This window comes from Calliphora vicina, chromosome 4 (genome assembly GCF_958450345.1).
Source record: "Calliphora vicina chromosome 4, idCalVici1.1, whole genome shotgun sequence".
Taxonomy (NCBI): domain Eukaryota; kingdom Metazoa; phylum Arthropoda; class Insecta; order Diptera; family Calliphoridae; genus Calliphora; species Calliphora vicina.
In genome coordinates, this window is record NC_088783.1 from 122,311,101 (window position 1) to 122,333,916 (window position 22,816).

The 22,816-nt window shown below is 31.1% G+C and overlaps 3 protein-coding genes across 3 annotated transcripts; 1 reads left to right on the forward strand and 2 right to left on the reverse strand.

Moving 5' to 3' along the window:
- The first annotated feature begins 796 nt into the window (after positions 1 to 796).
- LOC135958897 (coiled-coil domain-containing protein CG32809) lies at positions 797 to 21,435 on the forward strand. The gene is made up of 19 exons (XM_065509841.1): positions 797 to 966; positions 1,112 to 1,165; positions 1,370 to 1,494; positions 1,795 to 1,824; positions 1,888 to 2,059; positions 2,148 to 2,494; positions 2,558 to 2,620; positions 10,705 to 10,792; positions 11,527 to 11,641; positions 11,710 to 11,805; positions 14,618 to 14,781; positions 15,094 to 15,159; positions 15,294 to 15,377; positions 15,882 to 15,944; positions 16,049 to 16,508; positions 16,570 to 16,752; positions 17,071 to 17,164; positions 20,188 to 20,310; positions 20,390 to 21,435. Exons 1-19 carry the CDS (start codon positions 849 to 851, stop codon positions 21,362 to 21,364), a joined length of 3,420 nt encoding a protein of 1,139 aa, XP_065365913.1. The 5' UTR covers positions 797 to 848; the 3' UTR covers positions 21,365 to 21,435.
- Positions 2,650 to 8,575, reverse strand: b6. Its single transcript, XM_065508353.1, has 6 exons — positions 8,183 to 8,575; positions 7,952 to 8,099; positions 5,087 to 5,180; positions 4,587 to 4,707; positions 3,738 to 3,959; positions 2,650 to 3,674 (listed from the first exon to the last, which is right to left on the reverse strand). The coding sequence occupies exons 1-6, from the start codon at positions 8,531 to 8,533 to the stop codon at positions 2,958 to 2,960; spliced, it is 1,653 nt and encodes a 550-aa protein (XP_065364425.1). The 5' UTR covers positions 8,534 to 8,575; the 3' UTR covers positions 2,650 to 2,957.
- LOC135956656 (uncharacterized) lies at positions 11,437 to 14,334 on the reverse strand. Its single transcript, XM_065507207.1, has 4 exons — positions 14,319 to 14,334; positions 14,054 to 14,258; positions 13,840 to 13,997; positions 11,437 to 12,021 (listed from the first exon to the last, which is right to left on the reverse strand). Exons 1-4 carry the CDS (start codon positions 14,332 to 14,334, stop codon positions 11,819 to 11,821), a joined length of 582 nt encoding a protein of 193 aa, XP_065363279.1. The 3' UTR covers positions 11,437 to 11,818.
- Positions 21,436 to 22,816: the final 1,381 nt, after the last annotated feature.

Consider the following 22,816-nt stretch of genomic DNA (forward strand, 5'->3'; position numbering starts at 1 on the left):
ATCGTAGAAATTTGGCAAAAAAGTTTGAGGTTCACTAGCTTCATTGGCAAGTTTTAGAAGCACTGTGTGTTAATAACCTTACTCAACTTTTGAGAAACTCACCTCAATGCTTCTCTCTCTTTGTAAAGAAAGAGATGTCTTGTGGCAAAAACACTCTCACTGGAGAGGTTTTGTTTGTTACTCTTCCATCTCTATTTTGTTTTGCAATTTGCACGTGATAATTTTATTCCTACCGGCGAAATTTTGTTGAATTTTAAAACATAAACAAACAGACCACAGCTCCCTTGGCTCCTCACTATGCTTCAGTTCGGTTCGGTTGAAATGTTTTAAAATTTCATATGTGTAACAAGGACATGCGCTGTGTCCAGGAGGTGTTTCAATTAAAAGCCCTGCTCCAGCAAAACGTTCATAAAAACAAAAAGCAAATAAACTATATTATGTACTTTTTACGGAAATTTAAACTTAAGAAGAATTTATCAAATATTCATGAGTTTTTATCCCAACTTTCGTATTTCGTTTTTCGTTTTATTTTTTTCTTTTCATCATACAGTCAGTCAGTCAGTCCATGCATGAGCACAGCCATCATGTTTAAGTATGTGCTGCACATCAAATATTTATTTTACTTTTGAACACAAGAAACCAACAACAATCCTTTTTTGTCCTGACAAAAACATACACTGAAATAAAGGAAGACGAGGAATACAAAGTTCGAACAAACACCCCCCACAAGTTCCTCATACAACAAAACCTATACTCTACCACTAAATACTCGTACATTCGTACGTTTCACAAAAAATAAAAACAAAATTGTCCCAGTGTTTAGGCTTTAGCCTGGTCTCTTCGTTAAAATGTTAATACGTTGGAAAAGCAAAGATAAAAGTTCACCGAACCCTACAAATACCAGTGGTGGCGGTAGTGGCAGTAGCAGCAGTAGCTCCAAAAAGAAGCGCAAAGGACGCGAAGGCGGTAAGTAAATATATTCTCACACATTATATTTTCAGTACTTGTGTTTCGCTTTGTTTTCAACGAAAGCGCAATTGAAATTTTTCATTAATCTTCCTTCCGTCTAATGTTTATTTTGTGGTGGCTGCTCGCTATTCGTCACGTTTAGATGAAAACTGGCAGAATGATATGAAATCTAGTCATATGCAGAGCAATGAACAAGGTAAATATTAGTTTTTCCTTAGAAAAACAAAATTTGCCAAGTGTTTAAATATTGTATTGTTTGTCTTAACCTCACCTCACCCCACTCCACTCCACCCCATCACTTAAGCGATGGATGGTGGAGGGGGATGTTGTATAAAATTATAACGCTGTCTTTGTACAATTTTCATTTGTAATGTTTTTTTTGTTCTCCTTCTATCCTCAGGCGAAGAACGGAGACGTGGTATGCGAAGAGAGGATCCGCGTAGACATACGCTAGGTGGTGATATGCTCGCCTACACCAATCAACAGAATTTGCAGCAGCAGTCACAAAAGGCATTGGATTTGGAAGTATGTAACTATGTATTTTCATTTATTCCTACATTTTTCACAAAATGTTTACAACCCACTCGACACACTTTTACAGCATTCGCAACATAACTACGTACATACATACATATGTACATAAATATTTATGCATGAATAAAGTTTTGTCAAATTTTATGTTTTGATAGATACGAAATTTCCCTTAGGCTTGGTTAACTTTCATCTAATTTGAACTTATTAAACAAACTAATTTCTAAATAACAAGATTAAGCTCTATGAAACCTATTATGGACAAATGAATTCCTAACACTTTATTTCTTTCAGATGGGAACTCGAGCTCAAAAAAACAAGAAGGTATAGTATTCGATGCACATTTAAATCCTTGATTAGTTTGATTAAATATTTCATTTGTTGCAGATGCAACCGAATCGTGGTTATGTGCCAATTAATCAAGGACCGCTGTTCGATGATGATCCGGGTATTATGTCGGAGGTGGAGACAGCCAGTACGGGTTTTAGACGTGGTGGTAAGCAACGTTCTTCGTTACCCGTTGTGCGTACACCCTCGAAAACCTTAGAAAGACCTCTAGGTATGGTGTCACACACACTATCCCTCTTCCGAATTTCAACCAAAGTGAATAAGTTGAAATTTTGTTCTCTTTCTCTGATTTCGCACAGGTTTGGTTTTCTTGCAATATCGTTCGGAGACAAAGAGAGCTCTATTGCCAAATGAAATTACTTCGATTGACACTGTACGAGCTCTATTTGTACGTTCGTTTCCTCGCCAGTTAACCATGGCTTACCTAGAGGGCCCCAATGTAAAAATTTACATACATGATGCCAGCAAGGACATGTTCTACGAACTGGAAGATGTACGCTCCCACTTAAGGGAAATACGAGACCGTTCTGTTTTGCGACTTTTCGAATCTACTGAAGTCGCAGCACCACCTCAGATACTACCAGGAGGTCCCGGTATACCGCAGCCATTGCCACAAACCACTTCTCAGCACTGGGATCAAGATCAAGTATTTTCTATGCGAAATATAACCAAATAAGTTATTAAAACATTGAAATTCTTTTGCTTGCAGAGTTACTTCAGTGAACCGGAATTCGATTCTGATTATAAAAATCAACACATTCACAAGTCTAAGGTAAGATAAATCTTAAAGAATTTACACAATTTGTTTTGTTTGCTTAAAAATTTATTAAATAATTATGTATGTAAGTATATTGTATATGTATAAGCATAAGTATTATTACATGGATACAAATGTATATGTAGATAGATCGATATAAACCCTCTGAGTCTTTAACTTGAATAGACCAACGAACGTTTTTATTGTTTAAACTAAAATTCTGTGCGTTCCCTGACTAGTGGCTAAAACAAAAACACAATTAAACTGCTTGATTTTATAATACAACTACAAATTAACAGATTTCATCATTAACTACTTGTACTAAAAATAATATTTATACTATAAAATTTAACTAAAATTGACCGCAGCCACCTACACTATAACCCTTCAAAACATTATCCAGTTTCTCGTGGGCATCTTTCCAAGCAAATACTATGGCACCTTGGAATGGTTCTACTTGGCAGGCATCACAAAAGCCCATGACGGCCTTAACTTCTTCCTCGGCTGGTTCGCGATCGTGTTCCATGATTTCATCTTCAATATTAATTTTGTCACTTAAATCATGCTTAAACTGTTGGCCGCCAAATTCAGCCAAGCCATCATATTTGTAATCACCGCTACTGCCTTCGACCAAAGGATCATTCACTATACTGCCATCCTCCAGAAATACTAAGCCGCGCTTTTTAAGATTTTTATCCTCATTTTTAGCTGAGCTGTCCGGTTTTGTTCTCGAGCTGGCGGCATGACGTTTGAAGAGTATGCGTGTCTCGGTTTCATCTACAAACTGGACATTTGAAGGATTTGAAGGATCATAAACGGCCTGTCTGTTAACACTTTGTGTTGCCAATTTGTGATTAAGTCCTACAAGTTGCTGGGCCACCAAACGAGAGCCCACATTGATTTGTCCATTAATAAAGTTCGTATGTATGGTTAAACCCTGTTGAGCAGCTTGGCTGCCAGGAGCTGCTGCAGATGCATCGCCAGCGCCAGCTTGTGCTAGATTAATACGTACACGTGTAGGTATTTGTCCATTTGCCAAGAGCGCATGCATTGGTTGAGGTCGATTTACCTTAAAATAAGATTGACATGCAATTAAACTTGTTAAATAGAGCCGACATTTTCATTAACTTACTGGTGGTGGTGCTTTTGTGGTGAGTTGAATTTCCTGACCTTCATGATCGAAGTGATGTGCGTGATGATGCTTATGATCACGATGAGCTTTGCCCGCACTAAGTGCCACTCGATATATTTGCACTAAAGTGACTTCAAAGTGTAGGCCGTCACAAATTTTGCCGGTAACCGAAGTACCACCGGAATATAGCTTACCACTGGGCGGAATTTTATGGCCCACCAACTAGGGAGTATCAAAAATAAATTATAATGTGCACGCAACTCATAAGAGAGTCATTTCAGAAATTCAATTGAATGTGTAATTTATGTGAGCTTTCAATTGTGGCTTTGACTGATCAATACAAAGTCATGTGGCAAGCCGCCATAAATATTAAAATTAATATTTATATTGTTTGGTTTAAGGCTTTTGTTTAAAACGGTTTATGCAAATTGACTGCTCGTTGTTACTATTCTGCTACTTTTATTTAAAAATATACGTATATTTCAAAGGTATTGAATATAAAGTTAAACTTTATAATAAAAAATTATTTTTTTTTTGAATGATCATGTAATCGTAAAGCTTAATATGCGATTACTTTTACTATGCTTCACACTAATTTATTTGCACAGTTTTATAGAAAAAACTTCATAAATAAGATTATTTTGCAATTTTGTTTATTATTTATGATTTAATACATAATGCATGGAAATATTTGAACACAAATTGCAAAATAAATAATATTTTTATTTTTTTATTTTATTTTTTTTTTGGTTAATAGTGAAAGGAGTTTAATTTTAGCAAGCCACATTATTATAATTTACTTTGTTGCTTTGAATTTGGGTTGAAATTGAATTAAAAACAAAAACTTACGGCATTGTGGAAACCGCGTCCAATACGTTCTGCCTTTAGCCAAACCTGCCATTCACCCGTTTTGCCATTCCATGATGTACAACTATGATGCCATTGACGAACCCTCAATGGATAATTCAGTCTACACAAAAACAAGGGGTCAAAGTTGACAGAAATTCAAACATACTTTTAATAATGATTACCAAGATACAAAACATACATACATATGTATATGTATAGATAGTTTGTTAGAAATGTTTATACATATGTATATACATATGTATGTATTAGTATTGATCTATTGATTGATGATTGTTGTTAAAAAATGGTATTTATAGTTTGATGTATGAATGCTGTTGGTGTTAACAAATTTCAAATTGAAATTGCTTGTAGGTACATGTAATTTTTTTTTATACAAATGTACATAAAATATGTATGTACATATGTAGATACATGCAGTACATGAGTTACACCTAAACATGATATTGCAATAAATATACATTATTGAATTCAATACATACCTATACACTTGTTGACCTTTTATAGCCATCGACAAAAAACTGGAATTTTTTGCATTCGCAACCCAAAATTGAAAATCTCTATGTTCGTCCTCAGCTAATCAAAACAAATAATAATCAATTTTAAATTTATTATTTAACACCAAAAATAAAAATAAATAATAATCACACACTTTATACAAGTGTCAATCATTTAATAATAAATACATATTTCCATTAAATATCAAGGTTGGCCGCCGTTAGCCCTAAAATACCCTAAATCAACTCATATAGAATTACCGAATTAACTGAAATTACCGTTACCACTAAATATATTAATCGATATAATCGTTTTTTTTTGAATTTTGAAAATACAAATTTTTAAATTCAATTGGGGGATTCAAACGGTCTCCTATTAGGTCGTATTGTCATAATATCATACAATTTTTTTTAGTTTAAATAAATTTTTGTTGGGTTTCTAACAAAAAAGTTATAAACTAATAAGACTTTTAGAACTATTTATTGGTTTGTCATAAAATAACACTTTTTTTTTGCAGCACAACAAGAATTTGTTTAAACTAAAAAAATATTTTACGACATTATGACAATACGACCTAATAGCTGACCGTTTGAATCCCCCAAATATATAAATTGAATTTATAATACCACCAACAATGGCACCTTATTTTTCAGTTTTTAATCTTTATTAATCTTTCAAATAAGAACTTTACCGAAATAACATTATCATTACCTTTTCACCGTTTCGTAAACTATAAAACTGTTCCTTGAAATAATCTTCGATATTGCAAATACTTGACAGATTTCAATTCATATTTGATAAATTTTTCTTAAAAATCCCTGAACGCTTTTCAATATCTCTTTTTTTACACCAATTTGTTTGTATTTATTTTACTTGATATTTAATTATACCTAATGTAAAAGCAATCCTAAATTAGTGTCTACTTACTACTAAGTAGGGAGACCATTCCCAAAAATCCCGCCACTTTTCAGGATTAAAAAATGATTTATATGAATTTTTGTTTTTAATTTGAAAATTGGCAATGCAAACATCAACTAAAGAATTAAACATTTTATGAGATTACAACTTGCACAACTACTTGCACTGTTAAGATAAAGATAGATAAAAGTAAAGATATAAACAGTTTGCATGATGCTAATCTTCAATCCACATCATCAATTAAATTTTATATACAAATACTGTGTTCTAAAGGATTCATATTTGCTTATAAAGAAATTTACATTTTTTTTAATAATGTTACAACCGGCACAACTACTTGCACTTGATGTATGTGACCAGTTTGTAAGTATATTGCGAAAAACTACACTTCAATTTAATTTGATTTGATCAAGAAACATTACACAATGTGAATAAATACTTGATTTTGTGACCAGCCCTAACACTCAACTCTTAATTGTGTTAAATATTTGTTACAATTATTGAAGGTTTTTCGATGCATTTCAGCAATGAGTTTTACAGATTTAATGCGAGTTTAATTGATGATTTTGTGTTTGTAATTCAACAAACAAACAAAAAAAAACAAACCAATTGTATTCGCATTGTAGCAATTGTTTTGTGATTAATTGCTAAATATAATTTTAAACTGGGCCAGATTTTGTATCGTGCGTCTGTGTGTGCGCTTTCGTCTTCATCTGTGTTGCGAGGAGGCTGGTTTTATTAACCCACTAATTGAGTTTTGCATTCGTTTTTTTTTCTTTGCTTCATTTTATCTTTATTACGCGGCCGGCAGAGAAAAAAAATTAAAACGTGTCAATTGCTGAAGATTTTCTTTATGACTACACAAAATTACAAACACGCTTAAGCGTGATAATTTATATATTTTTTTTGTTTTTATTTGTCTACCACAATCTCAACCAACCGGCTAGCTGGACTGGGCTAAACCGAAATCGAAACCAAGTTTTCACTTATGTAATAATACCACTCACTGGCAGATAGTAGACAATGTGCAGGGGGCATTAATAACAATAATATGTTAACTTGAATTTGACCATTAACCACGTTAAGTGTTTGTGAATTTTTGGCATCTCTTGTTCATTTAAACATTAATTCATACAATCATTTGTGCGAGTAGGTACTTAAAAATACTTACATTTACACACACACACTTACCGTACCGTACGGTATGGTACTATACGGAGGTACTATTTTGTAATTTTTAACAAAAATCTACTACACATGTGCACATGTACTCATCATGCAGACCAGACCGCCTCTTTGTGCCAAACTTGCTTGTCCAATCTCTTTTTTCTAGCAGCATCATAATAAACTATAGATGGGGTTTTTGTATCTTTAGTGTTTATGATCAGCAGGAAGTTTGCTTCCTTTCACTTTTTTATTTTTTGTATTTTTTTGGGATTTATTATTATTTTGTTTCAGCAACAAAACTCTTTATTGTCAAAGATTAGTCTTGCGCAACCGAAAGATGGCTCAAAAACACTTTCAACTTGATGTAATCAACATTTCTCGTAACAATGATTTCACAACATTAATCTTGACTCTTAAAATAAACCATTGATAAAGACATTACCATTGATAGGCAGAGTTTGCCAAACATTTTAAAAATACAAACTAACTCTACTCTATCCCACCCCTAAAAGTAGCATGTAAACTTTTTGCTCATTGTTTCTTTGTTTAATTTTTACTCTAAATAAATATAATATCTTGCATATCATTAATAACACAAATATGAATTTGACCTAAATTTCAATGAATTTTAATTTGCAACAAAAACTGTCTCATTGTTCGGCCGGCAATAATTGAAATAGGTTTTCTCTTAAAATATTGGGAAACACTGCCTAAGTATTTCTGTAATTATTAAGCAGATAATTGTGATATTTAATTGCACTTACATGAATAAGTTAAAATGACATGATCGCCACTGTGATTGGTAAAACGCATCCAAAAGCAAATTGTAAATTGTGACAGTTCCGGAATTTTATTGTCATAGTTCACCACACCATCTTGATTGAAGGCATATTTTTTTAAAGAACATTGGTCCTTCACAAAACAAACAAAACAAACAAAAAAAAAAAACAAAACCAAGGTATTATTCATAGTTAAAGGACACTTTAAAAGCCTACCTCTTCGTATCCTGAGGGCTTGTAGCCAAATCTAGCATCGCCAAAGTTAATAGAACTTGGCACTGGTAACACCTCAACGGCTGGCTTGTAACTATGTTTTACCGCCAATAATTCATCAGCTAATGGCTGTTGCACTTCCTTAGTATCACTGTCCGACACATATGAGGTTTTGCTGCCATATTCGGGATGTGACTGTTGTAGACTAAATGAACTTGTAAATGCAGCCGATGCTGCCTTTGAGCCCGTTATGGCAGCATTAGCTGTAGCTTGGCCCACTATAGGTTTCCAAGCATGGCTAACAACAGTGTGACCACTAAGCAACAGCAACAACAACAACCCCATAGACTTCATAATGGTTTAATCCAGTTTTGCTTCAAATTCAAAACCACTGCAATTAACAACTAACCACCACAACTTGCAGGTATTTATTTATTTATTTTACTGTAGGTTTAATTTGTTTTTTTTTTTTACTTTCTGATTATATTTTTATATTTATTTTGTAACGGTTTTGTTTTAGCTGGATATAATGCTTTTTTCTTCTAGTTTTTTGTTTTTTTGGTTTCAAGTTTTATGCGTCTTGATGCCGCGATGGTTCACACTCAACTACCATAAAAAGTCTTTAACGTGCTATGGTGCATACGCGTATGCGCAATAACGTCTATGTATGTTTTCAATCAAATATTTAATAAAAAAAATAAAAAAATAAAAGCCAGCCACATCCAAAGCTTTCAATGAAATGGAAAAATGTAAAAAGCTTTTTCATTCGTCTAATTTGTTTAACAATCTAAACACTAACAAAAGCATTTAAGCTGTCTTAAACTCTGTGTCAGTCAGAGATTTTTTTATTATTTTTTTTGTTGTATCTTAAAGAGCTTTACTATTATTATTAGCCGTAAAATGTGGAAATAGTTTTTCATTTGTGGTAAACACAAAAAAATACAAAATATCTTGTTAACAAAAGGTGTTAAGCATTGTCTGAACATTTTTTATTACTGTTGGATTAACAACTACTCCCAACTGATTACAACAATACAATATGATTTAAGTCATTCAAAAATTGTTTTCATTCGTTTGTTCGTTCATTCATTCATTCATTCATAAATAGCTTTTGTTTTCATCTGTAATTGTCTTTGTTCTCGTATCGAAATGTTGCTAGTTTCATATTTATAATGCATTTTAATCATACTAATACAGTTTCAATAACTAGTCACTCAAACGTTTAGCTCTCACAGAACTTGTAAGTTTTGGATTTAAACTGGATTGTGTGTCATAGGAAACCCCGGTTTTACTTATTTACTAACGGATATTGCATGTCGCTCCCTCTCACTATAACTCGAATCTGGCTTAAAGCTAAATTGTGCAATTAATTCTTTCAAACTAAAACTATGTACAAGTTTTTGTGGTTGTTTTTATGAAACCAAGTTGGAAATGTAAATAAAACGATAATAATTTAATTTAGGACAAGTAAGGAATCGGGAAGTCAATTAAAATACAAGTAAATAAAAGCATATCGAGGGCCTATATTCAAAACACTCTATCTTGAAAAACACAACTTTTCAGGAGAGCCAAACAAATTAAAATTCGGTATTCTACAATATTTTTTTTAAAGCAACTACTGAATCTCACATACAATTGAGATAGAGGGTTTTTTGCTTTTCAACAATATTCAATGTGTATGTATGAAACGATCAGATAGAGGGTTTTGCACTTTAATAAAAATTAATTACTTTGATTTAATTTATGCCATCTGTCAGTTTTTAACGTGATTTATTGAATAAAACTTAATTTATTTAAGATAGCGTCTAATAACACAATATTAAACAAATAATTATAGAAAAAAATATTTTTATTTTGCTTTTGTAAATTTTTTTGAAGTTTGATTAAAGAAATTATTTCCAAAAAATATTTGAAAATAATTATTTTTTAAAAGATAGAGAAATAACAAAAATGCAAAAACACAGTCAAAAAAAAACATCTTTGTTATAAAATTCACACCAAATATGAGGGCTGTTTTACTGAACATTTTACCATCAAACAGTAATTTTCGTGAAAATAAAAGATAGAGGATTTTGAATATGGGCCCTCGATATACTAATAAAATAAAGTACTAAAAAAATGAAAAGTTTCGAATGTTTTTTTTTTGTTTATCCCTCAGTGTATGTATGAACTTTATTGTTTTGTATAATCCCTATTGTACTGTGGTCTTAACAAATATGGTGCCATAAAAAGTGAAATTATTTGCAATTAAATACCTATGAATACACTATTTTTTATCTTTAGAAAGAAACAGAAACTTGGTCAAATGCCAATAAAATATTATACACTTACTACCAATAAATACAAAAACAGCCGTGTATAGTCATGTACACATTTGCATACATCTAGACCAAATTAGCATTTTAAGTGCATAGACATGTAGACAAGTACAGCATACTTCATGAACATGCAACTCATACAAAGTACATTCAAACATTTTAAACGAAAAAATAAAATTAAACTTAATTATTTTCATGACTTTGCAGATTGGCAAACAACAAGCCCCTTATTATGTGGGAGGCTCCCAGACATTGCCGCGTGGGATGTATACCGATCGCAATAAGATGCCAATGGGTAAGTTATTCTCAGCTACTCGTGATTGTATTACAAATGATGAACCAAGTAATTACTTTCCAAATGTTATCCTTTAATTTTAATAAACAACTATCTAATCTTATGAAATATTGTACAAAAATAGCATGTTTTAGTTTGAATTTGACTTGTTAACATCCCATTTTTAAAGATCCTACTCACTTTTGGTTTGTAATGTTTTTGAGTTGTGTTTTATTTAGATATCTTGTGGAATTCCCATTCCATTCCTATTCCAAAATGTATCTTTTGTTGTCTTTAATTTCAAAGTTTATTATTGTAACTAATGTAATGTGTATGTGATTGATTGAAATATAAATTGTATATGATATACATACATATATAGGAACGCCATTGAAACCTTTAAGAACGCCCAACTCCAGGGGTAGCATGGAACCCTTGTTTCCTTATCCCCCGGATCAGTTATACAGTATACCAGGTACTTAATCAAAATGCCAATTACAGACTCAACTTTACCACAAACATGTACTAAGTAAATAAATAAATAAATAACGAATTGGTTTTCTTTGGTTTTTTTTTTTTGGAATCATCAAAATCCAGCAAATTGTGTAGATTTTCTCTATATTTTAACTGTATAAATTTAAAATTGCTGTAGTTTTTAGTTCTGTTCATTTTATTTGTTTAAATTTTTTAGAATGTTTAAGGATGCATGAAAACAAATATATACAGAAAGTTTAAAATAAACAAACATTTTCCAGATGGTTACACCAGTTCGCCAGAACGTTCGACCCGTGGAAGTTATGAAGAACCCTATTACAGTCAATATGGTACCAGGGGACAGGTGATAGCTCCCATAATAGATGAAGAACAAGCGTAAGTCTAGACGAAAATTAAGCGCTACCTCAAGTTTGTAATTTTTAATTTTTTTTTCATAATTACAGAGATGTAGCCATGTCTGAAGATCAGTATGCTTTGTATGGCATGAAAATGGGTCCCGGTCGAATGCCTCGAACCAATCAATTGTATGATCCTACTAGGTATGTGTCATCACTAATTTTCAATATTTCTCTTTTGATAATATTGATAAGGATTATTGTTATTATTATTACTATTATGCTGGCCATAATAATTATAATTGTTTGTACTTTCAATGGGTGGCAAGGATGAACGCCGATTTCTTCTATAAACTTTAATACGCTTCAAGCTGGTAGTGGTGGCCATAGTTGTAGCAGTCTGATGAAAATATGTGGTACCTAAAGAAATATTTCTTATGTTGTGTTAGTATCTACAGGGTGGTCCAAATACAAGTATCTTTTAAATCATATGTTATTCTGACACTTTTTTCTATCTATCTTCTATATAAATAAAAATCAAATGGCGTTCGTTGGTAATTGCATCAGTAGAGAACGGCCGGACCGATTTAGACACATTTTTTTTTAAATGTTGGTCATAGCTCAACTTAGGTTTTTACGGAATGAAAAATTGACCACCCACTTTTACGACCACTTTTTTTCGGTTTATCTAAAATCGGAAAACGGCTACATCGATTTGGCTAATTTTTAGTTTAAATGATCATAGTAATCCAATTTATGTTTTTACTGAAAGAAAAATTGACCACGCCAATTTTTTTCGATATATCTAAAATCGCAGGAAGCCTGGACTAATTGTTTTTAATGTACGCAGTACATAGTCCGCAAAAGTTTTCAGATAAATAAAAATTGTCCACGACCACTAATACGCCCACTTATTAAATACATCTGCAAAATACATCGGTATGTGATCAATCATATTTCAGACCAAAATTCGATTACTTATATAAAAACTTACAATAGCTTAAATCGATAATAACTTGGCCAATAAGCGTTTAATCATGAGCTAAATTATTGATCACTCATATTTCTGACCAAAAATCGATTTTTTATATAAAAACTCAAAAAAATTTAAATTCGCTAATAACTTGGCCAATAAGCGTTTAATCAAGAAAAGGAGCCCGATATGTGATCACTCATATTTCTTAACAAAAATCGATTTTTTATATAAAAACTCAAAATATCTAAATTTGCCAATAACTTAGCCAATAAGCGTTTAATCAAGAAATGGAGCTCGATATGTGATCACTTCTATTTCATAACAAAAATCGATTTTTTATATAAAAACTCAAAATATCTCTAATAACTTTGCCAATAAGCGTTTAATTAAGAAAAAGAGCTCGATCTGTGATCACTCATATTTCTTAACAAAAATCGATTTTTTTATATAAAAACTCAAAATATAATTTAAACGGCCAATAAGCGTTTAAATTATTTAAATTATCATTCAATAATACGTTTTTTTCTTTTTAACTATTTTTACCCTTTTCAAACACAAGATTTTTAACTTGGAGAGGACAACGTCTGCCGGGTCAGCTAGTTTGAAATATTGACCATGTCGGACCTACCCTGAAAATCAGTGATCAGCCCTCTTTGACCCTATAGACTTTTTCATGTGGGTGCCGTTAAAGACCGATCTTATGCGAATTATTCAGAAACGATCCAAACCCTTAACCTTTAACTTATGACGTGAACATTTTTGACATAGTCACAGATGTGGTGTAAATTTTACACCTTATAATTTTTGCAAAAAATTTTACTTTAAAAAACATTTTTTCGTTAATATTAGCTTTTTAACAATAAGATACAAAAATTTTAATTTAAAAAAATTAAAAAAAGAAAGCAAAATGTTATTTGAAACAAAAATGCAGGCACTTTATTTCGCAAGCCTTTTTGATAAAACTTTAAAAAAATGAAGAGAGGGTGTAAAATTTACCACCACCAAAGGTTAAGACTAATTTCGTTCGAACCATTTGTGAGATAGAACCAGAATCCGTCAACAAAGTCTTGGAAAATTAGACTGACAAGATGAACTACAACGAAGCCAGCCGCAGCAGACACACGAATGAAATCGCGGAGTGAAATAAAGCCCTAATATACTAAACGAAATTAACATTAGTTCATTTTATTTAATTTTTATAAAGATACTTGTATTTGGACCACCCGTTTAGTAGGTCATATTCGAAAGATAACCAAGTATACCTTTGCTTTTTATTGATTGTACTATTAGACACAACAAGTAACCACCAAATGATAAAAATGCCAAGGCAGTAACACTTATATGGAAAAGAGTTTGCAACTTGGAGGGCTTTTCTTCAGGTTGCCAAGGTTCATAACTTGAATGTGAATCAGCGTAGCCTCTGTTGGAGAATAATAAAGAATTTCGTATCGAACAAATTAGTGCAGAATTATTTACCTTTGTTCTGCCACCAAAGCCATTGTGGTAGGTTTTTCACACTTTTCTTCAGCTGTTTCTGGACATTGTAGGTCCTGCGGATTGGAATAGCGTGTTTTAACTAAATCCTCTGTATCGCGCAAACTTTGCAAAGAATGTTTTAATGTCAATAGCTCGGATACACTTAAATCTGCCAAACAATTTCCAAATAAGGAAGAGTCAAAAGCTAAAGCAACGACACCACATATTATTTCTAAGTATTTTTACTATTTAGACATGTATTTACCACTGCAGTAGGACATTTTATTGAATCTCTGGTATTATTATTATTATTGGGAGAAGAAAATGTTTTCACTCTTGTATTCAGTTGTCAACTAAACTTAAGAGTCTTTCTTTTTCAATTAAGAAGTCTAGAAAAGTGTGAATATTTTGTGCAATAATTGAACAAACAGAGCATGCAGTTAGTTGTAAAACTTACTCTAGTGTAAATTAACACAGTGGATTTCGCAAAATCCAAACAAACAAATTAATTCATTGCATTTGTTTATTTTTATTTATTTTTAAATTTTTTTTGAATTTTTTCAGACCGGAAGATCTACATCGCATACGTGTAGAACATATGGAACGTCAGCTGGCTAATTTAACTGGTTTAGTGCAAAAGGCTTTGGTAAATCAGAATCCACAAATCGCTCCCATACCAGTGCCAACATTGGATCCCAATTATTTGGTAGTGCCCACACAATGTCATGGTATGTTAAACAATTTAACGTTTTCAAACCACAAGTACAAGTTGTCTGTCTTAATGGAATAATAACAATAATTCACACTTCATGCCAAGCTTTTCGTTTTTTTTTTGTTTTTTGCAAAACATTTTGCCAACCACCTTCATTTAGTAATTATGCGTTTATTGTTTATTGTTTTATGTTTAATTTTATTGTTTTTTTTTATTTTTTGTTGGATTTTTTGTGACTTTTTGTTTTTAATTTCACCTTTGAAATCACTGTACACTGTAAGAAAAACAAACACACATTTGTACTTTTACACATTTTTTGTGTTTTTAGTAAACGGTTCTGGAGAAGATCTTTATGTTAGAGAAAAGGCTCCCAAATTGGGCAAAAATGCCTGTCGTAAGTATTTCTTTCCTGTTTTTTTTTTCATTTGTAGTTTTGTTATCCTTTTCTTCTTGTTGGCAATCATTTCATATGAAAAACACAAAGAGTTTCAAAATATGTATTTTGTACTTCAAACAATTTGTTTTCAGAAAAATCGGTATCCTTCGAAAAAAGTGTCTCCTTTAGTGACGATATACAGGGTATACCAAAATCGCATAGTCCTCAACATGCCGGTAAATAAAATATTTCACTTGCATGTTATCTTTAGTTAAGATCTTATTAAGTAAAAATTATTAAAAACAATTTACCAATAATCACAAAATTTATTAAAACTCTTTATGAAAGCTAAACGGTTACTAATGATTATTTGCTAGCACAAGATTTAACTTTGCTACGTAGCTATATTTAGAATTTCAACAACATTTTAAACTCGTAGTTGTAGTGTGATCATTTCTAAAATATTTTGGAACTGTTCTGGAGACTAATTTGTTTTAAATAAATAAATAGTTACTTGTTAAGAAATGAAGAACATTTTCAGAATAGGCCAGAATTTTAAAAAGTAATTCTTTCTCTTTGAATTTGTTTAGTAATTTTTAAGTGACATAAACCGTTTATGTCTTCTGCATGTTGTTAAATGTGAAATAAATTTAATACAAACTTTTCTATGCGAGAAGAACTAATGAAAACTGTATTTTTTGTATCTAAATATTTGTACAAATATAAAAAAAATAAAAAAGCTGATACAAAACCCACAAAACCAGCCATCAAATCCTCCACTTTGCCAAGAACCTCTTCACAAGGTAAGTAACGGTTTATGGCCTCTAAGCACTTTAAAACACCTTACACTTAAAACTGAACATAAGCATGGAACATTTTTCATATTTATCTCTTAAATATCATTTAGAACGTGATCGCCTTAAACCACCACCACCTCCCAAACCTATGGTTTTGGCCCAAACAGCTCATAACAATTATAGAGCCGACATTGCTTTGGCTCCCGAAGTCTACAACCACCTTAGAGGTCTACAGAAAAAAGCCAAAGATCTGCGTACCGAAGTGCGCACACTACGGCGTCTTTCGCAAGCCCAAGCTGTAGCAGTTCGAGAAGATATAAAAAGCACTTTTATGCGCATACGTGCCACTTTGTTAGCGAGTAGTGGCAGTATTTGGGGTCACCAGGATCAAGATGCTACACGAATATCACGTGAGGAAGAATTATATAAACAAGAAGTTATTCGTTTAGAAAAAGATCTAAGCGATTTGGAGTCCTCTGTCGAAAGCCTAAGGGGAGAAGTAATCAATCGTAGGACAAGAGTGAATATGACTGCTGTAGAGGATATGGCTTTGGTGCTAAGTAGAGCCAGGTAAATATATAAACTGAAATCTACTTTACTGAACACTGAATACTTAAATTTATATTTATAGCAAAACTGTGGCCGAATTAAAAATGAAATTTCCGGCATTGTCCAATGGATTACGTTGTATTTTGTCGAGCGAAATGGAAAAAGTTGTGCGTGAAGAAAAGTTCCTAAAAGAAGAACCCGATCGTTTGGAATCGGCTTTAAGAAGATGCAAAAAGCTGACAGGCACTTTGGTGACATTAAAAAGGTAAACAAATTAAGACATTTCCATATCCTTCTCCGTGAGTGGTAAGGGCATAGATGACAACTGTGTAGTTAGATAACTGAGAACCTAAGTCTGCCTAATTCTGTCTGTTGGAATCAACTTTCCAAAGCCCCTAAATAGCTTACAAATATTATTATACATCAATATATTTGTTCTGCAAAAACCTTATTGTTTACCATAAAATCAGTTGTTCACCATTAAGCCGATTTTTTAACATACGTTTAGAATAGGCAATTTATAATTAAAAACATTTTAAAATAAACATTTGAAGAAAATTTTCTACGATTTTTGTTTGTGTAGGTTGGCCAGCGTACAAGAACAGCGATTGCCGCCTACAGAGCCGCAAACAAATGAAGATCCTCCCCGTTCTGCTGATGTATCCGTGGCCGATAAGGTAAGTGGTCCCTAAGTGTTTGATCGAACCCCAATCCAAAATTTTTAAGGCACTTCACTTTAGTTGCTTCATATTAAAAATATATTTTATATATATAAAAGAATATCAAAATCAATATTATCATACATACAGTTTAATTTGATTTTTGCATACTTTAAATAAAATTAAAAAAAAATAATAATAATAATATATTATAGTTAAAAACAAATTAGTTAAAACAAAACTATGAAGTTCACATTCAGTTGTAATTTGAATACTTTTGAGTTGATTTACGTTGTTTAATTTTTCAATTGAGTTAAAGTAGAACACTAAAATATTGAACAAAATTCTTTCCCCCTCCCCCTAAAAATATAAAACTACTATTTAAATTAGAAATTGTGTGTATATAAAATTATTGATTTAAATGTTTTCGTTCTTTAACCAACTAAATTTACTATTTGAGTTTGAGTTGTGATTTAATTTCGATTTAAATTATACCTATTTTGCAATTGGCTGAATTATTAATATTAATTAAAACTTATAATTTTCATTTCTAATCATACATTTTTTTTTCTTCTTGATTTACAAAAACCAAACTAAGCAATTCTAACTAACAAAAATAATGAAAAACTTAATTGGTGAATTTAGGTTAATTGTAGTTTCAAAGAAACGCTTCACCGATTCACCCAAAATAAAACAAAAAAGAAAAACCAAAAAACTTTAACAAACCAAACCAAACCTGAGCAAAAACTATACAAATTACAAAAAGTTTAAAACGAATAAACCAAACTAAATAATCTAAATCGAGTAGTCAAACATTTTGAACAAATCAATGAACGGAATCGGTCTGATCCAACATTTAAAGACATTTTATGATTAATTACATTAAACAAAATCTATAAATATCTAATCATTTTCAATGGGAAAACTTAAAAAATATCAAAAATAATATGTAATAATAATAATAATGAACCGAAACAAAACAAAACAAAAAGAAAACCATCAAAAATTGAGTATTTTTCGTTTGATTTTCATTAAGACTAAAGTTTTTGTTTTTCAAGTTTTAAAGTTGTTTCAACTTTACTTTTAAAATGGTCTCCTCTCTTTTTTATTTTTGCTTTTTCTTGTGTTTCTTGTTGTTGGTGTAATGCGTAGTTTAACTGGCGCTGGAGTTCAAACTTCAAAGAGGCAATCACTGAGTAATGATCCCTTTTTAACCTTTTTAACAAAGAATAAATATCAATTAACCCTTAAACAGTACTATCGTTTTTTTAATTGTTACACACCATTTTATTTGTTATATTAAAAAAAAAAAAACATTTACTCAAAACTTAGACAAAACTTTTTTTAATGCTATCTTAACTAACTAAAACTATCAAACAATTTTAAAAAATAAAAATAAAAAAAATCTAAAATACAATTTTAACAAAAAAAAACAAAAAAAATAAAAAAATGTCTAATCTTTAGGTTGATGTTACAATAATGTAAAATATTTGAAAGCAAAAAATCAATTAATTTACTACCAACTCTTTTCTTTAATATTTTTAACGCTTGTTAATGTTTTTTATTATTAGTTTTAATTTCAGTTTTAATTTTCCTTTTGATTTCAGTTTTCAAATTTTCTTTTTACCAAAAACAAACATGAAATGTTTAACTTTATGTGCAAACAACCATTTTCTTTGTCGTAATGTATTGTTGGTTGACTTTGAGAAATCACACCGTATTTTTGTAAATTTTTTATGAACAATTTTCATTTCAAAATAATTTTAAATTAATGTTTGCATTTTTTTGTAACTAAACCTATGAACTACTATTTATTTTATTTATATGTTGACCATATTCGACCATTCATACATATTCACATTACTGAAACATCAAATATCTATCGCCCGCCCGCCCTCAAGAAACTAATACTTTCTTTTCTTTTTTTTTTTCTTCTATCTTGCCCCTCATCATATTTAAGTGTAGAACTCATTCATATTTTCATAACATCACTTCAAATGTGTCCATTAGTTATTAGAATCTAATCTATACGTAAATGTTGATATGTCTAGTAATTTAATCATAATTGTCTATAACTCTTTTTTGTTTTTTTTTTGTTGTCTGTATATGTTTAAATATATGTTTAAATAAACTTGGAAATTGGCCACTTTTCAATATGACTTTAGCATTGATGTTTAGTCGGTGAAGTTTTCTTGTGAAACATAATGAAAAAAAATACATTAAGATAATAAACAAAATCATAAAAAAAGTGTAAAAATATGTTTATGATAAACCATGAAACCATTAAACAGATTTTGAAATTTGCGATTAAATTATATTACAGACTTAAATTCACTTCAATGTAGTACAAGCAATAATAAATATAAGCTTGTCGTATTTTTAACTATGGCCATTCTGGTCTTCACCAGTTGTGGGTTAACGAAAGATTTCTTCAGTGTTTAATGGTTTTTAATTGAATGCATAAACAAGCGTGTACAATCATCAGGTGTTTTTATTATTTATTGAAACTGTCATAATGAAATTATTTCAGTTCAGTTCTTCTTTCATTTCTTTATTATCATCCATTTCTTTGGTCATTTCTTATTCAGTTTGTAAAAATATCAAATAAATATTTGATAAAGTGCATGTAACTTTGCATAGACTTACAACTAAAAAGCTTTTTATTCAATTTTATTTCCAATGTGATTGTTAATTACTTATTTGTTTATGGTTTCAATTTGTTTCTATAATTTGTTCGTTTTGATTTACTTTTCAATTTATGTTTGAACTAAAGCTTTAAAACTTAATGAATTGAAAAGAATTAATGTTTGAAATTTTTATAGCAAAAGCTTCCAAAATGCAAAATCACTGTAGTAAATCTGCAATTAACTCTAAATACGAATCTTTAAATAACAAATATTTCTACATAAATCAATGTTCTTCTTTATAATGTTTTATTAATGTTTTGAAAACAAAAAGAAAAACGGTTTCAAATATATTCTCCAACATATTTGAATGCTAATGCTTAATAATAAATGTAATAAAACCATTTTATCCATTAGCCAATCCCACAACCCAGGATGGGGACGTTCGCTGTCAGCGGGGGAGCCCCACCAGAAAACGCACTCGATGCTCTGTTAGATGAATTGAAAACGTTTTCAAAGCCTCTAATACAAAACAATGAGGTAATCACACAACTAACAGAGAGAGCGAGAAGCTTAACTCACAATTTGTACAATAACAATAACTTTCAATTAATTTCAGATAAGACCCGATGATTCCACTTCTGATGATAGTACCGCCATGGTACAAAGCACTGTTACCACTCAAATCTCCCAGGCACGTCTATATAATCCACCTGAGGCCGGCACTCCACCCCTCTTAATGGCCGGCAATTGTGTCAGCGAATTGCAACAACAATTCAACAATATTGCAATGAATAATCAAAATAACACGGCCCCCATGACAGTTCCCTTGATAACGGCCTCCAACGTCTCCAGTCTGAGACGTCTGCACTCTATGCCCACTCAATGCGAAAGTGATATTGTACCAATACCCATAATGCGAAATATTGCCAAGCCACCGGTACCGGAACGCAATGCTGAATTGATCATGAAGGTGGGCGGCAAACGCATTCCCCCACCACCACCACCAAGGACTAGTTCTCGCAGTCCCCTAGCCAGCCCCACAAGTCCTAATGTACCACAACCAATGCCCACACTAAACGAAAACGAACCCAAGGACTCCTCCCAAAATGTCGCCGTCGACAGTGGTGGTGAAAACTCTAGCGGCAACGAATCTGGCAACGATAATGCGCAACGGCAGGTTGCTTTGGAAATGCGTCATCAAGAGCTGCTCAAAAAGCAGAAAATGCTACAAGAACAGTATCAGCGTTTACAACAAATGAGCAAAATGCCCTCAGTGGATATGTCATCAAGTTCGGGCACAAACTTGGATGCCAATGGTCAACAATCACTGAAGAAAATGGGTAGCGAATCAAATATACAGCAAAAACTCAATCTAACAATCAATGCAAACGATTCATCTGGCAATGCCCTCAATATCAACAATATATCATCTGCATCATCAACATCCTCTAACGAACTGGTCAACAATCGGAATGCAAGTGATAAATTAGCGAATGCAAAACTGAACAACGCCAATGGTGGTGGTGGTGGCGGCGGTGCAACCACCAATTCAACAACTACGAAACAGGTCTATGAAACTGAAATACTTTAACATAAAGCAAAATTAACCTGGAATGAAACGGCCATTGATATTTGAAATCATAAATTGCACATGCACACGACATGATTGTGTTAAACCATCAAGCTGTTGACTCTAAAATCCAAATTTAAGTTAAATTTAACACAAAAACCAAAACCAAAACAAAAGTAGTAGAATGTATACCTGACAGGCATAACGAGGGACATTCGAAATACTTTCATACATATAAACAAGTAAATGTAACAATTTGTTGTTTTAAATTTCAATTTCAATTAAAATTTGTATGTTATTAATTTCTTATCATTATTTAGTTTTTACTAGAGAATAAGTGCACATTTTGTCGATACATTTTTAAGGCAAAAAAAGCAACAAATTTAAAATACTTAATATGTAATTGAATCAGTAATTGTAATCGGAATATGGTCATTTTAGATAAACGACGATAGTTAAATATTTATGCTGAGTTCCTCAGTGAGTTTTCCAACTGAAATAAGTACATTGTATGACTTTTAGCTGGGCATCAAGGAACTCTGATTATAGTAGTTAAATTTTTTTATTTAAAATTTTAATCGATTAAGAAACAATTTCATGTATTTTGGATATTTCGTCTAGAATTAGTATAATAAATAATGTAATGAATAAGGGATTATTAGGGGGATTAAACTTTGAACTAGACTAAAATGTTGCATTCAAATTTATTTTACAAGTTCATTATTTAAAACACATACACACACTATTAATATATGAAAGTTAACATATTGTGCACTCAGTTTTTGAAAATATAAAACTAAAAATGAAATGAAATTTAAATTAAATTAAACAGATTTAATAAAGAAGTACATACATACATAAAATAAAAGTCAAACTGAACGTTTAATACAATGAAACATTTTTCCCATTTACATTTGCAATACAACTAACATCATCAACCACATTTAACTAAATCCCTGATTAACAAATCAAACATTATAAGTAAAAACCCCAAATAGGATTTGAAATTTATTTAAAATACGAAACAAAAACAATTAAAATCAACAAAATATTTATATATTTTATCAAAACTATAAAACATATTAGTAAAAATTATTTTATAAAAACCAAAAAAAAAAACAAAAATATAAAAAAAATTCTTATTTAGGCACGGGAAGTGAGACTGATAGTACTATACAATATCTCATGCATTAACAAATAATAAAAGAAAACATTAAATTAAATATAAAAACAAAAAATAATTATACAATGAAAAACAAATCAATAAATGGCTTATACATACAAACCTACATACATAAATACAAACAAACAAACATATATACTCAAACTTACACGCTGAGAAAAAAATATAGTTTTACATGTTTACCATAAATATTTCAATATTTTTAAAAGTTTTTTTTTAAATATTATGGCCACTGTAATTATTTATATGCTTACGACAACCATAATACATATGTTTAAGTTACCATTCAC

Coding starts and splice junctions, on each gene's coding strand:
- LOC135956656 (XM_065507207.1), bottom strand. Junction 13,998..14,053: donor GCTTTGGTGGCAGAACAAAG/GTAAATAATTCT, acceptor ATTCTCCAACAG/AGGCTACGCTGATTCACATT. Junction 12,022..13,839: donor ACAATCAATAAAAAGCAAAG/GTATACTTGGTT, acceptor ATATTTCTTTAG/GTACCACATATTTTCATCAG.
- b6 (XM_065508353.1), bottom strand. CDS start 8,533: ATGAAGTCTATGGGGTTGTTGTTGTTGCTGTTGCTTAGTGGTCACACT. Junction 8,100..8,182: donor AGCCCTCAGGATACGAAGAG/GTAGGCTTTTAA, acceptor TGTTTTGTGAAG/GACCAATGTTCTTTAAAAAA. Junction 4,708..5,086: donor AAAGGTCAACAAGTGTATAG/GTATGTATTGAA, acceptor GTTTTTGTGTAG/ACTGAATTATCCATTGAGGG.
- LOC135958897 (XM_065509841.1), top strand. CDS start 849: ATGTTAATACGTTGGAAAAGCAAAGATAAAAGTTCACCGAACCCTACA. Junction 1,825..1,887: donor GAGCTCAAAAAAACAAGAAG/GTATAGTATTCG, acceptor CATTTGTTGCAG/ATGCAACCGAATCGTGGTTA. Junction 2,060..2,147: donor AACCTTAGAAAGACCTCTAG/GTATGGTGTCAC, acceptor GATTTCGCACAG/GTTTGGTTTTCTTGCAATAT.